Below are 27,227 nucleotides of genomic sequence, written 5' to 3' on the forward strand. Positions count from 1 at the left end.
GAGATTCCGAGGCTTGTCATAAGTATAATTGTATAGTTTACCAATTAATCTAGCAAGTCTTTAGTAATGATTTCGTATGCCATTCTTCTTCTGATAAGCTTCATGTCCTTTTGCCCGTAGGATAACTCTTTCCACTGGGCTACATATTTTGCACATATACATGCAAACACGCCACAATCAAATCCATTCAGTTGTTGGGGGCTTGGCATATTCTTCATTAATGAATATTTCTCAAAATCTATAGATGAATTTTGCTTTTTGCCTTCTTGAACCATGTAACTTTTGAGTATTTGTAATGCTTGCAAATTACCATTAGAAGACAAAGAATCAAAATATTGGAACTTTTTTTCTTTGTTGTTTACAACAGCTAACGCCCAATGTGTGCCCATGATATTTATTGGAACTAAAATCAAGTCTTTTTCTGTGACATTCACCTTCTTACGTTTGGACCAACGCGCGACACCTTGGTAACCTTTCAGCTTTAGAGTTGTAAAAAAATGTGTAGTCCAACCAAAGACAGATTGATTTTTGGCTGTTATTAAGTTGAAGTAGAAGTCTATTACGTTATCATTTAGCCATTGTCCATCACATAATGTTTGCAAATCTCGAGTGATAATTTCAATTTGAAATGCAGATGAAACCACAGAGCCTGGAGGCTGATTCCAACATTTATTCACTGTTAGTAGATGTTCCTTAGACAATGGAACTAATCTAGTTTTCAAGAACTCCCTTTCTTTTGAAATTAACTTTTGTCTCTCTTTTCTTTCCCTAAAGATATCAGATATGCCATCAACAAAGAAATTATCTATGAGGGTATCCACTAAGGAATACTTATTTTTTGATATTGGCTCGTGTGGTAGGTAAAACTTGGATACATAGGAATCATAATCATTTGTTCTAGAGGGTTCAAGAATGTCCAAATTCGAAACATCAGGCTTCGTTGTAGTCTGAGAATATCCATTAAATACTATCGGCGTATATGATCTACTAGAAGTAAATTTAGAATATTTTGCAATTGACAAACTCGTACCATATTGATGAGATTCATTTTCATTGACATCTTCGTCTTCGTCAAATTGTAGCAATGGTTCAAATACGTTGTTCGATGGTTTGTTCCTAACATCAACTATGACCACGCTTTCTTCAGTATCGCTCTTCACATTACGATCTTCGCTATGTACATCTTCAATTATCTCATCTAATGGGTGATCTATTCTTGCTGCCGCATTTCTTTCCCTATGCTTGATGTAAACTCTATGACTAGTCTCATAAACGAGACTCAACAACTGAAACACTTTAGATAGTATAGACGACACAGTATCATATATGACTTCTTCGTAGTTCGTCGAAGACGATACATTATCTTTTGCGGTGCCGTATCGTGAATTAGTGGGTTCTGTGATACTATGGCCATTACTCGATGATTCGGTCTGCTCAGATTCCGATTCTCCATCGACTAAGTTCACGGCATTTACTTTCCTCGAAACATCTCTCCCCAATCGATTCCTTACAAGAAGAGGATTACTCTCGCCCAAGGACGATTCTCGAATGTCCATATTATTGACAAGTACTTTGTTACTATGCAAATACACACAGTTCTTTCTATATGCAATTAGTATATAATATATATTCGTGCATATACCATGTTTTTACTGGTAGAAATTTTACGGTGATGTTCTGTATTCGGATCGATTTACCAGCAAAGGTGTCAAAAATACTCTTGAAACATTCCTGCCAATATAGCGATAACTACATTGAAAGTATCACTAGCTCATATTCCCATATTACTATTTGGATCCATCATAATTATAGAGTCTGTGATCCCATCCGAGTCACAAGCACTATAAATTTATATGGGACAACTGTCAACATTTTTCAAACACGTACATCAGTGCGTCACAAATAATAGGATCCCCCAAATTCCATCTGAATTAGAGCCAGTTTCAGTGCCCTCACGGTAATCTAAGCTATGACAATGCATTTACTACACATGGGCCATGCGCGGCTACGCACTAATTTTTCATTTTTCTACTCACGTTATGTTGCAATATTGTCCAATACTACCGGTTCGACTCTGATCAACACTTTTTTCATTCTTCTTCGCTCAATCCTATGGCACCTTTCTCTGTTATTATGAACGGATTATCCACCGGTATTGTCTGTACCATAACGTAAACCATACATATTTATCTAGGTAATATTTTAGACCTACATAGACACATATCGTTCTAGCAATATTGTGTTATCTGTCAGTGCGAGTAATATCTCAGGTCCTGAACCCCCACTATATTTCTATATCGCCGTTTTATAGCACCTCAATTTTCTCTGTACTCTATTTGACTGTCTTCTTCCAACTTTAAGACTTACATATGTTAGCCTGACGCCTCATGGTCTACAGTACATACGTGAAATCAGATCGGACGTCAATCGGCTTGAAAAATATTGTTATACAACTCAGCATTTTGCTCTCCTACAGTATTCACATCCAATTATTAGTACGTCTACATGCTTCTTCAACCGGTCCAATTAGGTAGTTGTAGGATTCGTATTTACCTCTCTTCTATAAACCAGGGCTTTAACGAACAAACAAACAATATGTTCTGTATATAGAATAACGCTTATCGACATCGGTATTCATTACCACGTGGTTAATTAAAACGCTTCATAGTGAATGGATCAACATATATATAGATAATTGAATCGCTTAAGAATAGACAAACACAAGAGTATATATCAGGAAAATTATCGACAGGTATCATGTTGTTTGGGAACAAATTGGATAGTGAGGTCTACCCACCATGGAAGCAGTATTATATGAACTATACGCATCTCAAGAAACTTTTAAAGGAAGGAGTAATCTTACAAAACAACTGGAGCGATACTGATGAACAAAACTTCGTTAGTGCGTTGGATTCTGATTTGGAGAAGGTCTACACATTCCAGGCTAACAAGTATGAAGAATTGAGTGAAATTTTGGATAAATTGCAAGCAGAAACCGAAAACCCAACCAATGAGTTTGAGGTGGACAAGTTCAGCAATAAATTAGAAGAAGCTTTGTCAGGTGCGCAGGAATTGGACCATTTCCAGAGATTGAATTATACTGGATTCATTAAAGTGGTCAAGAAGCATGATAGAATACATCCGGAGTTTTCGGTCAAGCCTTTATTGAATGTTCGTTTAAAGAACTTGCCATTCCACAGTGAAGACTATTCTCCATTATTGTACAAAGTTTCGGCATTATTCCAGTTTTTAAGAGATAATTACGATGTCAACGAGTCATTGACTAAATTATCGTCCTTTAATGATGATAATAAAGAAGAATTCCAATCGTTCAAGTTTTGGGTACATCCAGATAACTTAATGGAAGTAAAAACCACAATTTTGCGTCACTTACCAGTTTTGGTTTATGGTAATAAGGTGGCTAGTGTTGACGATTTATTGTTGGAAGATGATGATGATGAGGATGGAAATAACGATCCTATAATCAACTGTTTATACTTCGATAATCCAAATTTTGACTTGTATAACAACAAGTTAGTGAAGAACAACGACTCGAGTTCTTTAAGGTTCAAATGGATAGGTAAGTTGTCTGACAAGCCAAGAATAAGCATTGAAAAGAAGGTTTTTGATCCTTCTTCGCAAGATTATAATGTTGGTGAAAAATTAACCATGAAGGAAAAGTATCTTGACTCGTTAATCTCTGGTAATTTTTCTGCTGATAAGTTGGTGAATAAGATGATCAAGAAAGGAGAAAAATCTGACGACATTACCAAATTTGCTGATAACGTTTCTAATTTATCATCGTTTATCAAGGAAAATAACTTACAACCATGTCTCAGAACTGTTTACAAGAGAACTGCATTCCAAATCCCAGGTGAAGATAAAATTCGTATTGTCATTGATTCCGATTTAATGTTTATTAGAGAGGATTCGTTCGACCAACAAAGACCAATCAGAGATCCTTCCAAATGGCATAGAACTGATATTGACTCGAACGTCAGTAACCCATATTCATTATTGCGTAAGGGTGAATTTTCTAAATTTCCATATTCAGTTATGGAAATTAAAGTTAAGAATTCTAAGAACCGTAAGAGATTAGTTTGGATTGACGATTTAGTTAGTTCTCATTTGGTTAAAGAAATTCCAAACTTTTCAAAATTTATTCAAGGTACTGCATCATTGTTCATAGAAGACGACAAACTTGCCAATATTCCATTGTGGTACAACGAGTTGGAGAACGATATCAAGGTTGATCCTGAACAAGCGTACATTGATGCTAGAAGGAAATCTCTAAAACAACAAAACGATGAAGAAAACATGTCTAAATTCAAGACAATGTTATCTAATTCTAGTGGCCCATATTCCCCAAGGTCAAAGTCTTTTTCGGGATCAATCATCAACACTAATATTGAGCCATTGTCGCCATCTAAACAATCTAAATCAAAGTTAGAACCTCCGGCGGAAGAGCAACCAAACGATGAAGATCTTGGACACTCGTCTGATGACTTTGAAGAAGAGCCATCCAAATTAATCGCAAATTTCAAATTGCCCAATTCCCTTAACATTGCTAAGTTAATCGATGTTGACTCTGAAGACGAAGAAATTGAAATGCCGGCTGGTGTCATTAAACCCGAATCATATATTAAAAATGCTGGTCCATTAAAGATTGAACCAAAAGTTTGGTTAGCTAATGAACGTACGTTCAATAGATGGTTACATATGACTACATTGTTGTCCTCCTTAACTTTTATTATCTATTCGTCTGCAAACAAATCTAATTCGTTCCAATTATCTGAATTTTTAGCATACATCTATTTCGCATTAACATTGTTTTCAGGTGCTTGGGGTTACTACATTTTCATGCGTAGACGTGATATTATTGTTGAAAGGTCTGGCAAGCACTTGGATAACGTAATTGGTCCATTGATTGTTGGTGTAGGGTTGACTGCTGGTTTAATAGTTAATTTTGTTCTTGGTTTCAAAAGAGTTGCATCTCAGGGGGAATTTAACGATTTCCAGCTCGCTGGTGTGAATGAAACATTTTATCAAAATAACCCTATCCAAAAGGCTATCCATGAACTTGTTTTTAAGTTGGTTGGTGCCTAGTTTACTTCTATATACAAAATAGTAGCCTAATAAAACGATATTAACTTCATAGTGGATGTAGATATACGTTTATTTATATGCAGTATATATTTGCGCTCTGTTCAAAAATCACCACGCTGTTTATTAATCTAGTAGTAGGAATAATAGCAGGTACTTCGAAGGATAACAACAAGATATAAAATGTCATTAAATATATCTTTATACACTATTTCGGCATGTTTAATACTAGATAATGAGGGATCACGTTTATATGCCAAATATTACAATGCAAATGAAGCTAATCAATATCAAACACAAGCACAACAATTACAATTTGAAAAGTCACTCTTTGAAAAAATAAATAAGGCCCATCAAGATATCATATTGTATGACAACCATTTAATTACTTATAAACAAACCAATGATATAATTTTGGTTTTGGTGGGTACGTTATCTGAAAATGAATCTTTACTTTATTCATTAAACACCAATTTAAACGAGGCCCTTAACATTTTGTTGGACAATACGTTAGACAAATCAACTATCTTAGAACATTACGATTTGGTCAGTTTATGTATTGATGAAGCGATTGATGACGGAATCATTTTAGAAATCGATCCAGCTATTATTGTGAGTAGAGTAACCAACGCACCATCTTCATCCAATTTTTCAAACGACTTGCCTAATAAGATCGATTTATCCGAAAAAGGTTTATTCAATGCTCTTTCTTTTGCTTCAAAGAAACTTGGTGAAAGGTTACAACAAGGTTTGTAAAAGTCGTATCTAAAACCGATTAATTTAATTGTCAAAATGTTGTTTAGTAGTAATGTTCAATTATAGAACGAACTAGTCTTAGTTTGACCTGGATTGTCTTGTAATACACGTTCCGTTTATACTTAGATTTTTGCCTGATCAGAATATATATACAGCGTTCATAGACTCTTGAACATTGTAATTTAATTGGTACATTAAGCTACTTCCTTATGAAAATTCTACAAAGCAAACAGCATGTCTAACAGCATGTCCAAGAACCTTTAGAGCATAAGGTACCTGTTTTGTCCGACCAAGTTGTACTTACTATTCATTCTTCCTTACTTTATGTAGTATCTGTAAAATGTCGGTTTGAATGTCGCGATATATTTAGATGATGAAAAAGCATATCAACTAACAAGCAATATATCGTTCCTTTAGGGTTAATAATGGATGAATCGTTTCACTTTGCATTGCTAAGGATATCTATAGCTCAGATATTGAAAGCATCGGGATTTGATAAATGCAGACCGTCAATTTTGAATATTTTGACAGATATATACATACAGTATTTCAAATTATTACTATCGAGGACATTGAAATTTTCCAATCAAAGAGTTAATTGCAATGATATTGGAGTCCAAGATATAACACAAGCAATGCTAGACATTGGGTTTATAAAACCATCGAGTTTTGAAAACTACCTAGATGCATATGATATACTGAAGCATCATAACCATAGGGACAAAGATTCGAATGTACATAAAGAATACAACACCAAGTCGATGGATTCATTTATTGATTGGTTAAAATACAGTGATTCGTTTGTCACGAGCCAAAAGCTATCAGAAGTCCCTCGAGAGTATATTAAAAACTTAATTGACAAGCGGAAGCTTGATGATTCTGCAGAGACTGATCAGGATAAGAAGAAGAGGAAATTACGTGAAAAGCAAGAGTTTTACAATCACTTCAAATCCACGTTATCAAACGACCTACCACAAGAAGAAAACGAAGAAGAGATTTCGAAGCAAGACCAATTATCGTGGTTAGACTATCTAGCAGAGAAGGACCTAAAGCTTGGGCATGACTTGAAGTATTTAAACACAAGCTTGGAGCCACAGCTAATTTCATTACAGAATAACGAGCGGTTGCATCCAATACCGAAGTCGAAAAGGCAGCAGATTTTTCAACATATTAACAACGTCAACAAGCACGACCATTTACTCATTAATCTCGAACAGGGCGAGGAAAATGCCATCACACCCCCTAATGATTTGTTGAAAGTGTTACCATATAATCTCAAGTACGACAAAAACTTGCTTGACGACGATTTAGACCTGTACTTCGATTACTTCCAAAAACATAGCCAGCAGGACGAAGACCGCAATAATCACGAGCAAGACCAGCAAGACCATGATCAAGATCACGATCACCAACAAGACCACGATATCGATCACAACGGCCTTCTCGTTAATGATGACGGAATCGGAGGTGATAATAAGTTGATGCTTTAATTGCAACCATTCAATTTGCTCGAGTCATCTCCATCTCTCGCATATTGCTATCTTCTTCCATACGGACTTCAACCAGTAGAGTGTGCAACAATATGCACAAATTGTTCTCCAAATAGGGTATCCATTGAGTGCGCATACATCAAACTGCTTCTTGCGATTATTGCCAGAGAGATCATGCCTACATAAAATCTACATAGTGTATAAAAAACTTATATTTTTGTGCCATAATGCACATTTATAGCAACTAATGCAACTCCGATTCAGGAACTATTATTCTCAAGATCCATTCTTTCCGGCTGCAATAGTGCTCTATTGGAACCTGAAAACGCTACAATAATCAGGTATTTTGCATTTATCACTCACACTATATTGGGTTCCACTCTAACCCCATATAGTTACCCAACATTACCCCTGCCCTGCTCAAGTCGCTTAACTGTAATACAATAGAGCTAGTACTAGATCATATGTTGCTTTTGGAAAATTGTAGTGAAAAAAATTTAACTCAATCGGGAATTATCAGAAGCGCGTTTTTTGCAGAATAAGGATTCCCTAATAAAAGCTTAAATAAAGTCGAGATATCAAGATATAGTTTCTTATTGCACTTTTCCCATTTGTTCAGACGAAATAAAAGACTTCACAGCTATTACTTCGAAGAAAATTAACTAATAACCCTCTAGAAAGGACATTTGAAACGAGAATCCAAGTTTCTTACATACCGTGCCTTAAATCCCCGAAAAATCATTAGTACTCCATAATTAGTACCCATTAACCGAAATCTCATATAGTTGGTAAATTAATAACGAAAGAACACCAAAAATGATCAACAAGAAGCATAACCTCTCGTTGAAGTTAAACAAGTCGTTGGGCAATATTATTCCAGATGGACCGTTCACGCCGTTGGATCAAACGTTGAAAACACCAATCGATTGCAATCAGCAGGCAAATTATTTCCAGGCACAGCCAAAACAAGATAGTATTTATAGCCATCCACATTACAACGAATCGGATGATGTGTTGACCGATATTGATGAGCCGTCATTGGGGAGTTCTAAGACAACACAACACTACACGTTAACCTTCAACAACAATTTCGACCAGTTGGTGATGTCGGTGTATTCTCATATCTTGTCGTTACCTACGACAACGCCATTCCTGGGTACAATACCTCCTAGTGGATTAGTGAGCAAAGTAGCCAACGAAGTCATGAACAACTTGATAACGCACACCGCGTCGAATAATCCCCCGGCGTTCGATCAGCAATCGATCATTACGAATGATTACTTGAAAAATTATGCATACCAGCCCATTTTCTTGCAGTTGATACGGAAGAGATTACTAGAATTATGCACATTCCAAAACTCGAGGGATAATAATGTTAATAAGTTGCCAACATCGACGACAGTATCGATTACTGTCAACGGTAGCGGTAATGGTGCACCATACAACAACAATATTAGACAGACATCTATTTCAAATTTGTCGTTAACAGATTTGAACATTTCGAACTACAATGGAAACGGCTCGAGCAACAATAACTCGTTAAGATCGAGATCATCTTCGTTAAACTTAAGAAAGCAATCGTTGACGAGAAATAACTCCTGTAACGGAGGTAGTTGGTTACATGTGGGTAACATCAACAATATAAGACAGCAGAATGGCTATAATGCACCTATGCAAAACGACTCGATGAATGTGAGTACTGATTCCTTACAATCTATGCAAGACTATGTACCACAATCATTTATCACCAGGTCTGCTGGTAATACACCAACCTCATCAAATAATACCACGACGCCAAATAATGGGTTCAATTCCATGATGATGGGCTATCAAACCCCTCCAAATTCTAACAAGAGTTCTGTTTCCAGTGGCTCGACCATATCTAGTGGCTCGACCTCCATTCCAAATCAAAATATTCAGATTGTCCACAACAACAATGGAGGCAATTCAAACGAACTAGACTACTTCAACTTTTCTGATTCTAGGTCAAGATCCTCGTCCCGTAGTGGTAATTCGTTCTCAGTACCCTTGACTATAAATACTGACAATGCTAATTTCCAAGCTTTAAATTCTTTAAATGGTTGTGATGGAGATACCTTAGACTCGCCATTTATGTCAGCTACAACACCATCAGAGGAATTTGGATATTTTAGTCAAGGAAACGGCTTCCCAAATACACCTGTAGATTTAAATAAAGACAGTGATACTTCTTCAAACTCGTCAAATTCTTCTAATACGAAGAAAGATTCGATTAATTTACCAAGTCAATTTGGATTGAGTGAAAAGAAACGAGATTCGCTTAAGTTAAAGAGAGGTATACATTAGATAGTTAATACAGAACATTTATTCTATTAATCGTAAACATTTTCTATTCTATCTAGAATTTCGCACGCGGAAGATTATATGTAATAAGTAAGACATCATGAACCTGATTTGTTTGTTTAATTAATCATGATATAATGATAAGACCAGGTAAAGTTCTTGTATTGAACTTCCTTAAAAGATCGCTTTCCAATTTGGCAACATTCAAAGGGTCAGAAATCAATACAAAAAAATATGATTTGAAACTACCTAATAATAGTGATTCCAATAAGCAATATTTCACCTTAGATGAGAAACTAAAAGTTATACAATATACTGATGCAAATGAAGAATCTATTATAGATGAATTTATATTACCATTAAGCTCAGGTGCTAAGGCTTCCGATACATATCAAAAAACTAATTTGTCAAAGATGAGAAATCTATTAACCACCTTTCATATTGACGAGGGAGAATCTTTACCATTATCAAAGCCAGGATATATAAAAGAAACGCCATTTGAATATCACTCAAAGTATAACAGTGATACCTCTTATGTGAGTATACCAAGATTATCAGTTACCAAGCTACTCACATTTCAATGGTGTGAATTAAGAGAATTTTATACAATATTTTCAGGGTCCCCTGTGAAGAAAGAAACTAAAGAAATGAAACTAGGAACTGAAGCACATCTCAAGCTCGAATTGGAAACACACAACTTGATAGATGTGGAAGATATTGAAAGGATAACCGATGAATTTGTGGAAAAGAAAATTGATAGCTCCAAAAGACATATAAATACGCTAGCAGATCCTGATGATATATTGCTAGCTAAGGATGATTTATCAAAGCTTACCGAACTATTGCATGGAGCTATTCCTGAATCATCAATGGCTAACGAATGGATGAGTAAGATAATTAGTCGATTATTCACACTTATCAACACTTCAGAAGCGAGAGAAGTCTTGGTGCATGGTTACTTAGATTTTCAAACCTCACATTTCACATCTAATCTACACGATTTCCAATTGAATCAACTGAATCTTGTTTTAGTAAGCGGTGTTGTGGACTACTTAAAATTGTTCAACCCGCATGATAAAACTGATTATTCTATGTTCGAGGATATACAAGATCACGTCGAATTCACATATCTGTCTCAGAGAAAACACCAATGGATTGATTTATCTCAGTTCCTTAAAGATATAGATCCAATTATTAAAGAATACTCTGATACTTACAAGATAGCTATAACTGACGTGAAAACAAGATCTTGGAACAAGCTCCCACAACAAGAATCTGTCCTCCAAGCAGCAAAGTTACAAGTCGAATATTATAGAAATATGTTTGGGATATTGGCAGGAGAATTTGATGACATAGAAATTGGTTATGAAATGCTACTTGAGAACGCTAAGAGGAGAAATTTGGACGTTGATAAACCAATTTCCATAAAATCTGCCCTAGCACTATTGAAAGCAAACCATACTATTATACTTAAAGATTATGTTAAATTAGCTAACGGAGAAGCTATTGGTTTTGAGTCTTTCGATAGATTCTCTCAAGAGAGATATTTAAATCAAGGGTCTGAGTATGACTTCACTAAGGTTCTCGAGGGGACAAATAGGGAAGACTATATATCACAAATAAAAGCATCGGACAAAGATGGCTTCGATTTTGATGAAATCTTAACTTCTGACATATTGAAAGCTTGGAAAATACCTTTGACTTTAAGATACTTTGCTGCAAGATCTTCCCAATTGTTTCATTTGTGTAAACCTTTTTTGAGTGATTCATTGTCTATCGAATATCATAATGTTAAGAAGAATGATCAATGTTTTCATACTAACTACTACAATTACAATGCAAATGAGATAGATGAAGTTACTGCTAAAGCATCTGCATTCTGGAATGGTACCAGGCCTCCTATTCCTGTTCAAGACCTATCAAAATGTAATTATTGTGACTTTTCATCAAGATGCGTAATTCCAAACCCACATAAGAATGTCCCTGGAAGTTACGGATCTGTTGGATCAAAGATGAAACATTTCATTTAGTAACTCTACATTACCATTTAACACTAAATTTAATAAACATCAAAAACATTCGTTAAAAAAATATGTAAAATATCATCAAAAGATAATCATCACGTAGAAAATTGTAATGATTCTTCTGCAGATACTTCAATTCAAGAAAAACTTTCAATTAAGAAAAATTCATCTCGAATTTCCTTGTTCGGGATTCGTTTACCACATATATCTATTCATGTCATATATATGGAGATAAAGTCCCAGGCGATTATTCGCAAATCTACAAAGCTAAGACAAATATATGTAATATTGTTTATTATGGTGTATATGTTTAGATCTATAGTCGAAAGAACAGAATTTATTATTTGTTAACAAGTTTTTTCTACTAGCTTTTTAAGGAAGCTAAAAAAACATGCTAATTACCCGGATTCTGTATATTCATAGGGTTATAACATAAGCAGTATGCTCGTAGATCTATCGGACTTACGCTACTCTACGAATAAATATTAAAAATAAATTTTTTATGCAATTATAATACTTAGATACAGTGTAAACATCTAGCTTATACCCCAGAATTTCTTCATGCCCACAACGTTTTCTCTTACTATAACTCTGGTAGGCTTTGAAAAAATATCATCAATTTCTTCTAATGTCTTGTCTTTCGTTTCTGGCATGAAAAAGATTTGGTAGAAAAACCCAACGAATGCGATCCCACCATAGAACCCTAAGGTTAAACCGGGATAAGTCATTGCATTCTGCATTCCATCGAAATTATATGTCACAATGAAAGACCATAAATATAAAAAGGTTGAACATATAGTCATACCAAGGGATCTGGTTCTCAAATCGAATGATTCAGATGGCAAAACCCATGTCAAACAGGCATATGATCCAAAGAAACCCATATAAAGGATAATACCAGTCAAATAGACACCCATTGCTGCATTTTTATTAGTCTCAAGAGGAATAGTATAGCCAACACCAACAAGAACCAAACCGATGAAGAAACCCACAATGTTCAAACCCCATACACGACGACCAAATCTATCCATCCATAAGATAGCTGGAATAGCACCGATCAACAAGGAGCCACCACCTACTAAGGACATGAAAACAGAATTTTTCTCGTCAAAACCGATCTTACCCATCAAAGTAGACATATAATACATGACAGCATTAACCCCTGTCAATTGACCTAATCCAACCATGATAACAGCATAAACTAATGCACGACGGTTTCTTGGGATTCTGAATAAATCTGTCCATAATCTTGCCTTGCTTTCAGTTGCCTTTGCTTCTTGTTCTTGGTAAGCGGCTTGTCTCATATCTAAGAATTCTAATTTATTCTCCTCAAGACTAATATCTCTCAATCTCTTCCACACATCATATGCTTCACCAATTTTATTCTTGTGAACTAAATAACGGGGAGATTCTGGTAAGAAAAACATACCTACCATTAATGCAGTAGAGAATACCAATGATGATCCAAGCATGAATCTCCAGCCACCGTGTACGTCATAGAAAATAGCAGAAATCGCATACCCTAGAACTTCACCAAGAGCAATATTAAATTGATATAACGAAACAAGGTTACCACGAACTCTAGCTGGAACAGATTCTGAAATGTAAATACCTACACAACCACCTTCAATACCAACTCCGATACCAAGTAAGAATCTCCCTGCGTACATCATACTGTATGTATGCGATCCAGCACATAATCCAGCACCAACTGTATACCAAAGACATGAAATAATAATAGACATTTTTCTACCGAAATATTCGTTTAATGGTGTCATCATAATACTACCCAACATGGCCCCTAAAGGCATCAAACTCGAAACAAGCGAATCTTGTGTAGGAGTCAAGTCCAATACCGGCGTCATACCAATTCTTGCTCCTGAGATAATGGACTGATCAACACCCGATAATAATCCAGCAGCAGCACTAAAACCACCTAATAAATAGACCATGTATTTCTTATTCTCGAAATGCAATTCATATTCTAATGACATTAATTTCTGAATTAACGTCTTATTGGCTTTGGCTTCGATAGCCATTTGCTCCAATTCTTCGAACTCCTTATCATAGTTAAAGTTCTCACCTAGTTCTGCGGCTTCTACCTTCTTGTAGTCATCGACCTTAACGTCGTTTTCACTTATCGACTCAAACCCTTCGGACAGTTTTTCTAAAAGACTCATCTTATATTGTTGATTAAAATAATTCGTATTTCTTCATGGGAAACCTCTTTACTATTTATATACTGTCCTTGGCTCCATACGTCCAACAAAAACACGATAGTAAAACCCACCTATTGTACAATTCCATGATAATAATCCATAGTTTGTGCAGTATGCATTTCTTTTTGGTGTTTGATTACAACGCACTCCAGTAATTTCTCCACTCATTTTAATTTTTATGCATGTCAAACAAAAACTTGCACGCTAAAATTTCTTCACGCAAACTTTTTTCTATTTCTCAAGAGCGGTAAGCCAATCAAAAAGGAAAAACTATTTTCCCCCACTAAATGCGCATCATCATGCGTCCTACCAAAAACTCCGCAGCGTAAATGTTATTCCGCAACAAGCAAATTATATGTACGCCTCGGATTATTTCTTGTCAGATTAGTTTTGTGGGTCAAACTGAAAAATAATTCGCGGATAATAGCAAGACGGAACTTCTAGGCACCGGGAAACCGGATTGCTGACACGGGTTAAAAAATAAGGCATAGATTATTTTATTGTTTACTGCATAACGGAGAAAATAGTGCCCAAAATTCTGTGAAGTTAATCCTGACAATCAAATAACCCCGTAATAAAAACCCGACAAAACACGATTAGATACACCCAATTGTTAAATTATATAATAATATTTGTACGAAGCCTCGTACGATCCCGTACTTAACGAGGAATTGGTACTAAAGACCGACCATTACGAAACACGAGTCAAAATCATTCTTCTTTAGTTGGAACTACAACAAAATTTTTTATGAATTCTTCCTGCAAATGTTTCTTCAAGTGTACGAACCTGTTTGCAAAAGTCGCCCCACAATATGTGCATTTTAATGGCGATTTGGAGATAAGATTTTGTAGCTTTACAGGATCCATTTCGTGGGGTATCGATGATAGTTGGATTGAATCTGGTTCATCATCAGTACTTTGGCTGGATGACGTATCGTATCCCAACCCGTCACCCATATCAATATGCGAAGGCTCCAAACGGGAGAACTCCACAAAAAACTGGGTGGTGAACGAATTGTAATGCTTCTTGTGCTTTAAACGAGGCGAATGGAAGTCCTGCGTGATGACGTGTATATGTAAATTGTTGAGGGATGGGATTGAATGAACTCCGGCTTTAATGAAGCGATTCATAAATTCCTGGGTTGCCAAAGTATCAGGCTCATCAAATTTCAATAGACCCGCAGCGAACAAATCATCCACGATAAGTCGCTTCGTCTTCTTCACGTACTCTTCAATCATATTGTAAAAATGCGGATGATTTTGAAATACAAGCAATGGATGAACATGAGTTTTATCAGCCGATTTTGGGATTATAAGATAATGTCTCAAAGCTTTGGGGAATGCATCTTTAATGATCAAAACATTTTCATCCTTGTATAATAGTAGCTCCAGACACGTATCTGGGTTATCTATATACTTTTGAAACACATGTCTAAAACTCATTTTTCTAGTAATTAAATATTAAATGATGAAATTTGTTCTTGTGCGATTTTCATAATCAACACCAAAACATCGATAAATATGGATTACGGCTGGATCAGATAACACATTCACAACATCTTGACTACAAGGATTTGCTAGTGATTTTCCAGAAATACGTATTTTAAGTCCTGTGTTATGACGTGTAGATCTAAACTGTTGAGGTGTAGAGATCGAATGAAAGTCGCTTCGTCTTGTTAGCATTCAATCATATGTAAAATTGCGGATCATTTAATACAAGCAATGGATGTATTTTTTCAAGCGACTTTGGGATCATGAAGTCAATGCTTTGGGGAATGCATCTTTAATGATCAGGGCATTTCATCCCTGTATGTACCTGGATTGTCATATTTTTGAAGCACATCCCTAAAACTCATTTTGCAAGTACTTAAATATTAAATGGTGATGTTTGTAGATTTACATTATCAGCACCAAAACAAGCGTAACCGATAAATTGATAACGCATTCATCGCACTTAGATATCAACTACATGTATTTACTAGTGATTTTCCAGAAATACATATCTTAACGTAAACGTTATTATTACTACTATTATTATTGATAATTACTGAATATACAAGATATCTAAGCTCACTTTAGGATACATACACTTTACGCTTTTCTTTTTTTAACTGGAATTGGCTTTGACATATCTTTAAAAGCACCAGTCGACTTAGCTTCTACCGGTTTTTCATCAGTCTCATTTTTGGCACCTTCTATCTCAACAGATCCATCCTCCTTTTCCAAGGCTGAATTGTCCTTCAACTTAGCCTGATTGAGCTCATTAATAAACCATATGACTGACCCATAAAGCATGAGCGCTATCACAAGTAAATTGATGAAATGAATAGACCTAGTAAGATATATTAAAGACAATAGCGAAATGATTAACATAATGAACGATGCATGTGTAGCTTTGATCAAAGCTGGTGTAGTACCAGGAGTGAAAACAGACTCCCATAATTCAACAAAGAAGGACATTTCAGCTTTCTATATATCAATCCCTCCAAATCGTAACCCAATAGTATCCTAGTAAAGACTATATATACTGAAAAATCAATTTTGTGTGTGCGAGATCCGAAAAAAGTTCGACTGAATTAAAGAAAAATTAGCGCCACTAGTGTTACATTTCAATACGAGTAGTTAATTAATCAATAATTTTAAATAATCAATCAATGATGGTTCCTAGTGACGATAGCTTTATTAGCGACGAAGAAGAAGAATTTTGCCCGTTATGCGTGGAAGAAATGGATATTTCAGATAAAAATTTCAAACCATGCCCTTGCGGGTACCAAATCTGTCAATTTTGTTACAATAATATTAGACAAAACCCAGAATTGAATGGAAGATGTCCGGGATGTAGAAGATTATATGATGACGATAGTGTCGAATACAAGACAATCACGTCAGACGAATATAGAATGCAACAATTAAAGAGAGAAAAACGTGAAAGAGAGAAGAAGCAAAGAGAAAAAGAGAAGAAGGAAACGGAAATGGCTAATAAGAAGCATTTGGCTGGATTGAGAGTGGTGCAGAAAAACTTGGTGTATGTGACAGGGTTGAATCCTCCTTGTAATCCTGATGATTTGCACTCAGTCTTGAGATCAGACAAATATTTTGGTCAATACGGTAAAATTCTGAAGATTGTAATCAATAAAAAGACTCCTAATCCACAGAGTGCTCACCATCATCACCAAAATCCTGGCTTGGTTGTATATGTGACGTTTGTTAAGAAGGAAGACGCGTTGAAGTGTATTAATGAGTTGGATGGTTCATTATGTGATGGTAGAGTTCTAAGAGCAGCACATGGTACTACCAAATATTGTTCCTCATATTTGCGGGGCCATCCTTGTCCAAATCCAAACTGTATGTTTTTGCATGAGCCTGGTGAAGAAGCAGATTCTTACACTAGAAAAGACTTGTCTACTCAGCAAGGTATTAAGATGGGTATGATGGGTTTATCTGGTTCAAGCGTTGAAGGCAATACCAATATTACAAATGCTGGGTTTAATAACCAAAATACGTCAAGTAATAACTCACAACATTCTAATAGCGCTGAAGAAGATAACGATGGTTCCGACGATGACAGCGATCACCACACCTCGAGTCCTAATCCAATGCCAAACTCTGCGTCTTCTTCAAATGGGGCTGTTTTACCTGCTACTGCTCACTGGGCTAAAGGTCTGAGCTCAGCAAGTGGTTCTCCTTCTGTTAATAGTACTGCTTTAGCCAATGCTGCAGCTTTCCCAACCTTAGGCGAGATCTTCCGTGATCAAAAACAGCAACAAAGAAAAGAAGGCAAGATTAATAAGGGTAAAGTTGGAAGATCTTCGAAGGATAATAGCATTTTACTTCCTGATGATATTGATATCGATAATGATTCGGCTATTCATTTCATGGAAGAAACTTCAGAAATGTTAAGAAACTTATCCGAAAGAAGAGAAAAGTTACAAGTTTATTTCAAGAAATTGACAGAAAATGCTGATAATAAAGTGTTACCATTGTTTGCCTTCAATAAAAGCACAAAGTTATCTAACAATAGTAATCTTGAAGAGGAGAAGTTGATTGCTCGTCAAGTTATTGAAAGATTTATCTTGAAACCTATTAAAAACTACCACTTGGCTTACCAAAATCATCCAATTACACAACAACAAACCTTGTTACAACAGCAGGCACAATTACAGCAACAACGTCAGCAAACGCCTAGTATACAAGCTGCTCAAATACAGCAATTACAAATAGAACAGCAAAAACGATTATTAGAACAACAATCCCAACAAACTGGAAATGGAACACCTGTGTCAACTAATGCTCCGTTGCAGCAACAACAACAATTATTGTTGTTACAACAGTTACAACAACAGCAACAACAGCAACAACAACACACTCCATCGCAAGCTCAAGCTCAGATTAATATGATAAGAGCTCGTGAACGTTCAGCGAACACTTCTACACCTCCACCACCTGGGTTATTCGCCGCCGCTAATGGTTCCAAGAGTACGCCTAACCCACCTCAAATGCCAGCACAACCTCAACAACAACCGCAAGGACAGCAATATGCACAACAACCTGCTGCTGGTAACCAATCTTCAAGCTCACAATTATTAACACAATTGATGAGTGGTAAAAGATAAGCATATTTCATATTCATTTTAAACTGTATATTATACACAATTACATACCAATATATACGTGTATCACCTATGTAATATAAAACTTCTTTCATAATTCCATATAATTTCGATATTTACGAAACTGATGTATACTATAAATGCTAGTATCATCATGAGCAGATGTCTTCCACGATTGCAATATATATTTTGTGTGCAAGACTTTGCCGGTATTTCTTCAGTTGTTTGTTTTATCCACGGTATTATATCAATAAATATAGCTTTCTATTTACAAACCGCTGAAAGTATACATACCATTTGGCAGTAACACGTTCTTTCATGCTCAACTGAAATCCAAGCATGACGTTCCCTATATCCTTTATAATTTACAATTGCATCTCCCAGTACTTAAAATCAAGTATTTTTTTTCTGCTGACTGGTGACAGATTTAGTTCTATCGTTGGATGGCTTCTCGTACGTTTCGCTTTGTTTATATTGGTAAGCAATTTTACCACATTCTTTTGCACTTCCTTGTAGTTGGCGTCTTATTATGGCTAATTCGGGGAACTCCATAATTAAGTCAGGTATAGGAAATTCTCTTTCGTATTTGAACCCTAATTTATCCATTTTTTCGATTATTTTTCTCTCTTCCTCGGTGAGTTGGAGTTTTGCTGTATCAAAATATGACTTTAATGCGTGGTATTTGTACATCATTTTATCAAATTCTAACAACAATTCGAACGAATCTATTAAATACTGTTTTCTGTCATAATCATACTCTTCATCCTCTTCATCGACCTCTAGGTCTTTGAACATAGGACGTATAGAAACATAGCGATCTTCTAGATTGGAAACTATTTCCATATAATTAGACATTTTCCTTCTTAGCATATTACCCATGTTGGCTATATATTTTCTTTGTTAGCTCCCGGATAGGTGTTAATATGTATTATAAATAAATTGCAGATACAAGTCGTAAATAAATTGCAAATAACAATCTTACCGTGTAACATATGAAACGCTTTGAGTAAAAAAAATACAAAATGAATTTTATACACGAACATTATTCTCATTGATAAACAATCTACACACTAACAATAACATGTTAATTTTATGGTATAAAATCTCATTTATTGTAGAATTTATCTCTTTGATTGACACCTCTGAACTTGTATATACATATTTAGTGTCTTCTATTTACATTCTAGTGTTTGTGAACTACGGTATCACATTTTGTACATAATGCGTCTTCGGATTCAGACACAAACTTCCAACATCTTGGACATTTAGCATTAGACGACGGAGCTATTTGTATCTTGACCTCTTGTTCATCTAAAGTCAATGAGGTTTCACTAAAATAGGATGCTTCCTTAAGTGGCTCTTCGTTAACATAGACCTTAGAAACAAGAAAGTAATCGTCCAAAAAGACCTGATGTGAAGTCAATAATTTACCTAGTGAAGATTCGTTATCGACGACAATATTAACCTGAGTCTCCAATTTGTTCTTGAACGTACCGTTTAGACGGAGTTCTTCTAATGACTTGTAAAGGGTGTCTTTAACTTGCCATATCTTAGAAAAATCATGTTCGATTGATTCTTGCAAATAGGTATCAGGTATTTGATAAAAGTCCCAACTACCCACCGTAAATGGCGATTTGCTATTATTTTTAAAATATTCTGGACATACATTCCATACTTCCTGAACAAGCAATGGTTGTATAGGCGCAAGCAACCCAATATAAGTTCTCAATAATGCTTGTAGCACTGTTTGGATGCTCCTTCTTCTTTTAGAGTCTTTGGCATCCGTGTAAAGACAATCTTTTGAAATGTCAAAGTATTGGGCACTCAAGTCCACACTCATATGAGTGCTAATATCTTTAACAACTCTTGAAAAATTGTGGTCTTTGTAATACTCCACGCAAGTCTGCTGTAATCTGAAGAGCTTCGATAAGACTAACTTATCCAAAGGATTCAAATCATTATAACTAACCTTTTTGTTTTCCTCGAAATCATTCAAATTTCCCAACATGTATTTCAAGGTAACTCTTAATTTTTTAACGTTTTCGAATACTCTTGTGAGAATTTCACTGCTTACATTGACATCCTGAGTAAAATTGGATGAGGCAACCCATAACCTTAATCCATCGGTTCCTAAACTTGGAAGGAACGGTTTTCCACCTCCGTTTATAGCATGCTTTGGTGAAATAACGTTACCCTTGGATTTAGACATCTTATCATTCTTACTATCCAATGTGAAGCCATGTGTAACAATTTTCTTGAAGGGAGCAACGGGTTTAAAATTTTCACCGTTTACTCCAGATGCAATAATTTTATTCAATAATGAAGACTGAAACCAGCCTCTATGTTGGTCACTACCTTCAAGATAAATATCAGCTAAGGGCGTATCACTTCTCGATAATTCTTCCATATTATCACCTAATGTTGACCATGATGTACCGGAATCAAACCAGACATCCATGGTGTCTTGTCCTTTAACGTACATTGTTCCCATATCCTTGTATGACTCTGGCAACCATCTACAAATATCGTCTTCTTTAGTAAACCAACTATCAGTACCAAACTTAGTCATACATTTAATTGTAAACCTTATAACTTCAATATCGTCAATTGGTTCACCACTTTCTTTATGAAATATTATTGGTAATGGAACCCCCCATGTTCTCTGTCTTGAAATACACCATTCGTTTCTATTATTTATGAACAGCTTTAGTCTATTTTTACCATTCTCTGGTAAAAACTCTACACTTTCAAGTGCTTCAATAGCTGTTGGTTTAATTTTCTCAACATTCACAAACCATTGTGGTGTTGCTCTTTGAATAACTGGTTTATTTGATCTCCAATCATAAGGGTATGAATGCTTGTACTTTTTGTTGATGTGGAAAATCATGTTATGCTCTTTCATAATGTCAATACATTTCCATAAACCTTCCTTCTTATTGGCATATTCGCCCTTTAATGAAGAAAATCCATCAGGGATATTGTCTGCAATAAACATACCTTGGCCATTGACTGAAGACATAATTTTCAAATTATGTCTGCATCCTATCAAGTAATCTTCACCACCATGTGCTGGTGCAGTGTGAACAAGCCCAGAACCAGCAGTTGCAGAAACATGGTCGCCATGTAAAATAGGAAATAAATATTCTGGACCAACTGCCGGATTTATATACTCAAGGTTCAATAATTCATCACCCTTAAAGCAAAGTGGTTCAGAATATCTCCTATATGATTCATTGAGCTTGCATAATTCATCTGCTAAAGATTCAGCAACAATTAAATGTTCATTTGTCATATCATTATAGATGAGCGTATAGTTTAGGTCTCTGTGTATGCAAATTGCTTGGTTTGCAGGAATCGTCCAAGCAGTAGACGTCCATATTAAGAATTGGACATCAAATTTGTTCACTTCTATGAAAGGATACTTTTCGTTCAATAGTTTGTAAAACTGTGAAGAAGCAAGAGGAAATTTGACATACGTAGCCACAGAATTGTGGGCATTATTATACTCTAACTCTGCTTCTGCTAACGCCGTTTGAGTTTCACATCCCCACCAAACAGGCTTCAATTGTCTGGATAAAAGACCATTTTCCATGAGCTTCAAAAACACTTGTAGCTGTTTAATTTCATAGTCATTTGACAAAGTAATGTACGGGTTGTTGAAATCTGTCATTATACCAAACTCTTTAAATTGGTCACGTTGTTTGTCGATCATTGACATTGCCAACCTACGGCATAAAGATCTGATCTCCGTCGGCTGGAGTTCACTAGCCTTCTCTGAATTAGATATTGCCTTCATTTCAATAGGTAACCCATGACAATCCCACCCAGGTTGATAGATGACTTTATTATTATACCGGATTAATTCGAAACGATTTATAATATCCTTCAATATCTTATTCAATGCATGGCCTAAATGTAAATCTCCGTTGGCATATGGGGGTCCATCATGAAATATCCATCGGTCGTTATAGTTCTCTCTATTTAACTGCCAACTATAAAGGTCTTCAGAAACAAGTTTAATTAATTCATCTTTTGAAGACCCAGATGGCACCTTAGGTCCAAATTCTGTTTTCGGAAGCTGTAAGGTATTGCTGTACAGTGTCTTAGCGTTCACCCTCGTTATAGAGAGGCGTCTAATATGTCTAAGCATCCTTGCCCTACTGACTGGTTTAAGTGTACTTGAAATAAATCTGAAAAATTATATTCTCGAGAAAGGTACAAAATCAAATCAGATACTACTTCAAGTCTCTTACAATGCAAATTAAAAAAGATATATAAAAATCATCAATTCGTTACATACAGAAGAACCTATACATAAATAAATAACAAATAGTTTTAATAAATAACATTTCTTTATGGGAAAAATTACAATAAATAGGCATGGAAGTTAGGAGATAAAAACCATCAAACTTAAGCCTTAATGTTCTTGACTAATTCCATGTACTTTTCGGTGGAGAAAGACTTTGGTCTTTCAATTGGTAAACCAAGACCACGGTCTAAGATCAATTGTGGTAAGACACCGAAAGCTCTGGAAACACCGAATAAGACAGTGTAGAAGGATTCTTCAGTCAAACCGTAGTATTGTAACAAGACACCGGAGTGAGAATCCACATTTGGCCATGGGTTCTTGGTCTTACCGTGCTTGGTTAAGACACCTGGGGCGACTTCGTAAACGTTGGAGACCAATTGGAATAATTCGTAGTCTGGCATGTGCTTCAAAGCGAATTCTCTTTGAGCAGTGTAACGAGGATCGGTCTTTCTTAAGACAGCATGACCGTAACCTGGAACAACACGGCCAGCGTTAAGAGTTTCCCACAAGTATTTTTCGATGTTTTCCTTAGAGTAGTCACCGTTTAATTCACCTCTCATCTTGAATAACCATTCTAAGACTTCTTGGTTGGCTCTACCGTGTAATGGACCAGCTAAACCGTTCAAACCAGCAGCTAAGGATAAGAATGGAGAAGATAAAGCGGAACCGACTAAGTGGGTGGTGTGAGCAGAAACGTTACCACCTTCGTGATCAGAGTGGATGGTTAAGTATAATCTCATTAATTCGAGGAATTCCTTGTTTTCACCGAAACCCAATAAGTTAGCTAAGTTAGCGGAGTAATCTAAGCTAGAGTCAATGGCACCTAATCTACCATCGTGGAAAACGTTTCTGTAAATTCTAGCAGCAATGTTTGGTAACTTGGCTAATAAGTCAATAGAGTCTTCGTAAGTGTAGTCCCAGTATTCGCTCTTGTTGACACCCTTAGCGTAAGCCTTAGCGAATTGGGATTCAGATTCTAAAGCAGTGACGGCAATGGAGAATTGGGCCATTGGGTGTAAGTGGGATGGAGATCTGTCGATTAATTCTTCGACGTGCTTTGGTAAAGCGGATCTGGCGGCTAATTCTTGGGAGAAAGCCTTGGTTTGAGCAACAGATGGGACTTCACCAGTTAACAATAACCAGAATAAAGCTTCTGGCAATGGTTCAGATCCACCTGGGGCCTTTGGTAATTGTTCTTGGATATCTGGGATAGTTCTACCTCTGAATCTGATCCCTTCGATTGGGTCTAAGACGGAACCTTCCCAGACTAAACCTTTGATACCACGCATACCACCGTAGGCTTGTTCTAATAAGACTTCACCAATAACCTAAATATTTGTTAGTATCGAGCATTCGCGATTTTTCACAATCTGGTATTAAATTCCTCAGGTACCGTTGGCAGATAAAACCATCAACAGGTGCCATTTTGGTCCATCTATAGTCTAAATGATACTACATCAACACCATACTGTGTTCAAATATAATACATACGGTTTTACCGTGTTCCTTCTTGAATTGCTTAACTTCTTCGGCTCTTTCTGGTAAAATTTCAGATAAACGAGTTTTCAAAGTCTGTACTAGTTAGTATTTGTCGAATCATTCGCTGGAAGCATTCATTATGGCCCATATTATGGCTCATATTATGGCCCATCCGCTCCACTAAAGTCTCTAATTACATACTGGTTCAGAAGTAGCGTAAGTACGGGCTCCAAGAGCACGCTTAGCAAATGTAGATGTACGTTGAATTGAACGAATAGCTGACATGTCAATTGATCTCAATAAATATAAAAGATAAAACCTAATAAGTTAGAGTATACGAAAAAAAAGGATTTATAATTTTTCAAGGGTATGCCGGGACTTTTATATAATGCTGTTCCTCTGGTCACAATGTTCGAAAAACTACAAAACACCACCATCACCAGAAGAGAAAAGATTACCCGAATATGCCTGGGGATTTGATTTAATTGGCCCTGAACAGCCAATCACATTGTTCAGTTCCGTATGTTGTCTGCGGTTTGTGCAACCTAATTTTCAATGGCCGTCGGTCGTGTAGGTGCGATGGTCCGTGAACAAATAACCTCGGACGGATATATCCTTCCAGCCAAGTAGTAATCGACCACTACATCCGTGTATACTATCCGAATGTCTCTATAAAAACGAGACATAGTATATCTGAGTATGTAGGACGTATGGGACCCCTTTGGGGTCCCATACTGCCTGTTTTGCTCGTACCACACCGAGCCAAAAAATCGAGTACTCGGTGACCCCAGATTTCGGAGAGAAACTTTTTCACCAACCTACTTCCGACAGATTCCATAATTACGTAATTGGGCAGAACGCCATTATTCTATTGTCCGGGTATCAACCACGATCGGCAAGAACAAGAAAATGGGCCACTGTTGCAGTAGTAGTACAATGCGTGACGGGTATGTGAATTAGGACATGCACAACGTATAATAATAAATATAGGTTTTCGGCCTTACGAGCATCCGAGAAGGTATAGGAGTAAATCAGACAGGACAGAGCACGCAAGACCAACAGGAGTCCGGGGTATGGAGGTCGTTAAGAGAACCTATTGCGAAACGGACATACACAATAGAGTAGTAGTGTGTGGTCATACCTTAAAAGGTTTGGCGAGCCGGTAGTGAAGTCTGGGGACACGTCGGTTTGAGTGGTGGGGGCTGATGGGGGATGTGATGTACGAGACGAGCAATGCAAGTTCGATCAGGGTAGGGTAGTTAGGAATGTTTCGGCGAGTGTATATGGTAAAGGGATGTTGAGGTCAGGGTATAGGCTCGAATAAATAAGAAATGTAGCAAGCATAGCAATCGTGGATCGGGCATCAATGCTCGAAGCAACCGATGAAACACTAGGTTTTGGACGTGCAGAAGTGGTGTTGGGCTCTGGATGTGCGGACAAACAAAAGGAATTAGAACTTCCTACATTGTATGATATTTTGAAGCGTGTCGAGAACACGGGGTGTGTTTGCGGACTAACTATTAGCCTGCGCGAGACGGCATTTTGCGGCCATTCGTACAGCAAGTGTTTTGGTTGCTGAATGGTGAAGAGGATGTTTAGAGGTGATGGCACTTCAAATAGTTGTAAAAGGGTATTTGTAGAGTGTAGATGAGAATAGATTACATGCGCAGTGGCTAAATTAATGGCTACTCAAATATAGAAGAAGTACATCGTTAAGGCCACCTAATTCGCTACAAGTGGAACCTAACAAGCTTTGTTCTTCCGATATGGGGTAGGTGTGATTTAGAATTATATTATAGTTTCTATGTCGTCATATATAAGCACAACGACTCGTATTGTTGACAGTTGCAATATTCTGCCTGTAGCCACCCAACTCATCGATCTACGCAGAACAAAATTTTTTTGCGATGAAATACTAAACATTCTGCTATCCACCAATAATGATTTACCGTATACTAGGGGGCATCTACCTATCTTCTATCGAACCATTGAATAACAATGTGGACTTCAAACATCAATATAATGTAACTCATATAATTTCGGCGATTCCGGGCACTATTCCAAATAATTATGTCCACGATTATGTGCATAAGCAAATTGACATCACAGACGAAGAAACCAGCAATATAATACAACACTTCCCCGAAACAAACGATTTCATAGATTCGTGTTTATTCCCACCAGGTACTACTACTGACAAGCATCATGGAGCTATTTTAATCCACTGTGCTCAAGGAGTATCCAGATCTGTCACACTCATAGTGGCATACTTGATGTACAGGTATAAATTAACAAAAGACCAAGCACTACACGCCGTCAAACGTAAATTTGCACCAGCATGTCCTAACGATGGATTCCAAAAACAATTACAATTATATGCTGACTTAAAATTCAAAGTTGACACTACCAGCCCATTGTATAGGCAACTTTTCATTGACTTAAACATTCAGGCAGATCCATCTGGTCGTTCATTACAGGAGTTAAATATGTTTTCATCCACAACTGCCTCACAATCTGAGATAGATAAGCAGGCAGAGTTACGTTGCAAAAAGTGTAGACAGGTTTTGGCACTCGAGAGTCAAATTGAAAACCATTTGTCTCCTGATGCATCATCTCGACAAGCTCAATTCATAAAGAGGGCCCCAAATTCAAGAAGAATCATTTCAGCACAAGAAGCTTCTGACTCGTGTTCTCATTATTTCGTAAGAGAGCCGTTAATTTGGATGAGATCAGAATTAGAAGATAAAGGTGAGATTGAGGGTAAATTCAATTGTCCTAAATGTGACAGTAAGGTTGGAGGATACAGCTGGAAGGGGTCAAGATGTTCATGTGGGAAATGGATGATCCCTGCTTTACATTTGCAATGCGCTAAGATCGATAATATTAAAAGCATTCCTACCCATCGCTAGTTAATT

At 36.5% G+C, this 27,227-nt stretch overlaps 16 protein-coding genes across 16 annotated transcripts; 9 read left to right on the plus strand and 7 right to left on the minus strand. All coding sequences in view use genetic code 12, as the record gives it.

Moving 5' to 3' along the window:
• Window positions 1-44: 44 nt before the first annotated feature.
• Window positions 45-1,556, minus strand: DEHA2F20130g (DEHA2F20130p; the record flags this gene model as incomplete). Its single annotated transcript, XM_461221.1, has 1 exon — window positions 45-1,556. The coding sequence occupies one exon, from the start codon at window positions 1,554-1,556 to the stop codon at window positions 45-47; it is 1,512 nt and encodes a 503-aa protein (XP_461221.2).
• A 1,201-nt stretch (window positions 1,557-2,757) lies between these two features.
• Window positions 2,758-5,106, plus strand: DEHA2F20152g (DEHA2F20152p; the record flags this gene model as incomplete). Its single annotated transcript, XM_461222.1, has 1 exon — window positions 2,758-5,106. One exon carries the CDS (start codon window positions 2,758-2,760, stop codon window positions 5,104-5,106), a length of 2,349 nt encoding a protein of 782 aa, XP_461222.1.
• Window positions 5,107-5,286: 180 nt separating this feature from the next.
• DEHA2F20174g (DEHA2F20174p) lies at window positions 5,287-5,859 on the plus strand (the record flags this gene model as incomplete). Its single annotated transcript, XM_461223.1, has 1 exon — window positions 5,287-5,859. One exon carries the CDS (start codon window positions 5,287-5,289, stop codon window positions 5,857-5,859), a length of 573 nt encoding a protein of 190 aa, XP_461223.1.
• A 425-nt stretch (window positions 5,860-6,284) lies between these two features.
• On the plus strand, window positions 6,285-7,349 carry DEHA2F20196g (DEHA2F20196p; the record flags this gene model as incomplete). Its single annotated transcript, XM_461224.1, has 1 exon — window positions 6,285-7,349. The coding sequence occupies one exon, from the start codon at window positions 6,285-6,287 to the stop codon at window positions 7,347-7,349; it is 1,065 nt and encodes a 354-aa protein (XP_461224.2).
• Window positions 7,350-8,165: 816 nt separating this feature from the next.
• Window positions 8,166-9,674, plus strand: DEHA2F20218g (DEHA2F20218p; the record flags this gene model as incomplete). The annotated part of the gene is made up of 1 exon (XM_461225.1): window positions 8,166-9,674. The coding sequence occupies one exon, from the start codon at window positions 8,166-8,168 to the stop codon at window positions 9,672-9,674; it is 1,509 nt and encodes a 502-aa protein (XP_461225.2).
• Window positions 9,675-9,808: 134 nt separating this feature from the next.
• On the plus strand, window positions 9,809-11,701 carry DEHA2F20240g (DEHA2F20240p; the record flags this gene model as incomplete). The annotated part of the gene is made up of 1 exon (XM_002770810.1): window positions 9,809-11,701. One exon carries the CDS (start codon window positions 9,809-9,811, stop codon window positions 11,699-11,701), a length of 1,893 nt encoding a protein of 630 aa, XP_002770856.1.
• Window positions 11,702-12,231: 530 nt separating this feature from the next.
• Window positions 12,232-13,875, minus strand: DEHA2F20262g (DEHA2F20262p; the record flags this gene model as incomplete). The annotated part of the gene is made up of 1 exon (XM_002770811.1): window positions 12,232-13,875. The coding sequence occupies one exon, from the start codon at window positions 13,873-13,875 to the stop codon at window positions 12,232-12,234; it is 1,644 nt and encodes a 547-aa protein (XP_002770857.1).
• Window positions 13,876-14,625: 750 nt separating this feature from the next.
• DEHA2F20284g (DEHA2F20284p) lies at window positions 14,626-15,357 on the minus strand (the record flags this gene model as incomplete). Its single annotated transcript, XM_002770812.1, has 1 exon — window positions 14,626-15,357. One exon carries the CDS (start codon window positions 15,355-15,357, stop codon window positions 14,626-14,628), a length of 732 nt encoding a protein of 243 aa, XP_002770858.1.
• Window positions 15,358-16,005: 648 nt separating this feature from the next.
• On the minus strand, window positions 16,006-16,374 carry DEHA2F20306g (DEHA2F20306p; the record flags this gene model as incomplete). The annotated part of the gene is made up of 1 exon (XM_461229.1): window positions 16,006-16,374. The coding sequence occupies one exon, from the start codon at window positions 16,372-16,374 to the stop codon at window positions 16,006-16,008; it is 369 nt and encodes a 122-aa protein (XP_461229.1).
• A 194-nt stretch (window positions 16,375-16,568) lies between these two features.
• Window positions 16,569-18,527, plus strand: DEHA2F20328g (DEHA2F20328p; the record flags this gene model as incomplete). Its single annotated transcript, XM_461230.1, has 1 exon — window positions 16,569-18,527. One exon carries the CDS (start codon window positions 16,569-16,571, stop codon window positions 18,525-18,527), a length of 1,959 nt encoding a protein of 652 aa, XP_461230.2.
• A 390-nt stretch (window positions 18,528-18,917) lies between these two features.
• DEHA2F20350g (DEHA2F20350p) lies at window positions 18,918-19,367 on the minus strand (the record flags this gene model as incomplete). Its single annotated transcript, XM_461231.1, has 1 exon — window positions 18,918-19,367. One exon carries the CDS (start codon window positions 19,365-19,367, stop codon window positions 18,918-18,920), a length of 450 nt encoding a protein of 149 aa, XP_461231.1.
• Window positions 19,368-19,707: 340 nt separating this feature from the next.
• DEHA2F20372g (DEHA2F20372p) lies at window positions 19,708-22,674 on the minus strand (the record flags this gene model as incomplete). The annotated part of the gene is made up of 1 exon (XM_461232.1): window positions 19,708-22,674. One exon carries the CDS (start codon window positions 22,672-22,674, stop codon window positions 19,708-19,710), a length of 2,967 nt encoding a protein of 988 aa, XP_461232.2.
• A 260-nt stretch (window positions 22,675-22,934) lies between these two features.
• On the minus strand, window positions 22,935-24,122 carry DEHA2F20394g (DEHA2F20394p; the record flags this gene model as incomplete). The annotated part of the gene is made up of 1 exon (XM_002770813.1): window positions 22,935-24,122. The coding sequence occupies one exon, from the start codon at window positions 24,120-24,122 to the stop codon at window positions 22,935-22,937; it is 1,188 nt and encodes a 395-aa protein (XP_002770859.1).
• A 578-nt stretch (window positions 24,123-24,700) lies between these two features.
• Window positions 24,701-24,886, plus strand: DEHA2F20416g (DEHA2F20416p; the record flags this gene model as incomplete). The annotated part of the gene is made up of 1 exon (XM_461235.1): window positions 24,701-24,886. The coding sequence occupies one exon, from the start codon at window positions 24,701-24,703 to the stop codon at window positions 24,884-24,886; it is 186 nt and encodes a 61-aa protein (XP_461235.2).
• Window positions 24,887-25,678: 792 nt separating this feature from the next.
• DEHA2F20438g (DEHA2F20438p) lies at window positions 25,679-25,891 on the plus strand (the record flags this gene model as incomplete). Its single annotated transcript, XM_461236.1, has 1 exon — window positions 25,679-25,891. The coding sequence occupies one exon, from the start codon at window positions 25,679-25,681 to the stop codon at window positions 25,889-25,891; it is 213 nt and encodes a 70-aa protein (XP_461236.2).
• A 361-nt stretch (window positions 25,892-26,252) lies between these two features.
• DEHA2F20460g (DEHA2F20460p) lies at window positions 26,253-27,221 on the plus strand (the record flags this gene model as incomplete). Its single annotated transcript, XM_461237.1, has 1 exon — window positions 26,253-27,221. The coding sequence occupies one exon, from the start codon at window positions 26,253-26,255 to the stop codon at window positions 27,219-27,221; it is 969 nt and encodes a 322-aa protein (XP_461237.1).
• Between the last annotated feature and the right edge of the window lie 6 nt (window positions 27,222-27,227).

Source organism: Debaryomyces hansenii (genome assembly GCF_000006445.2).
Source record: "Debaryomyces hansenii CBS767 chromosome F complete sequence".
In the NCBI taxonomy this organism is placed as follows: domain Eukaryota; kingdom Fungi; phylum Ascomycota; class Pichiomycetes; order Serinales; family Debaryomycetaceae; genus Debaryomyces; species Debaryomyces hansenii.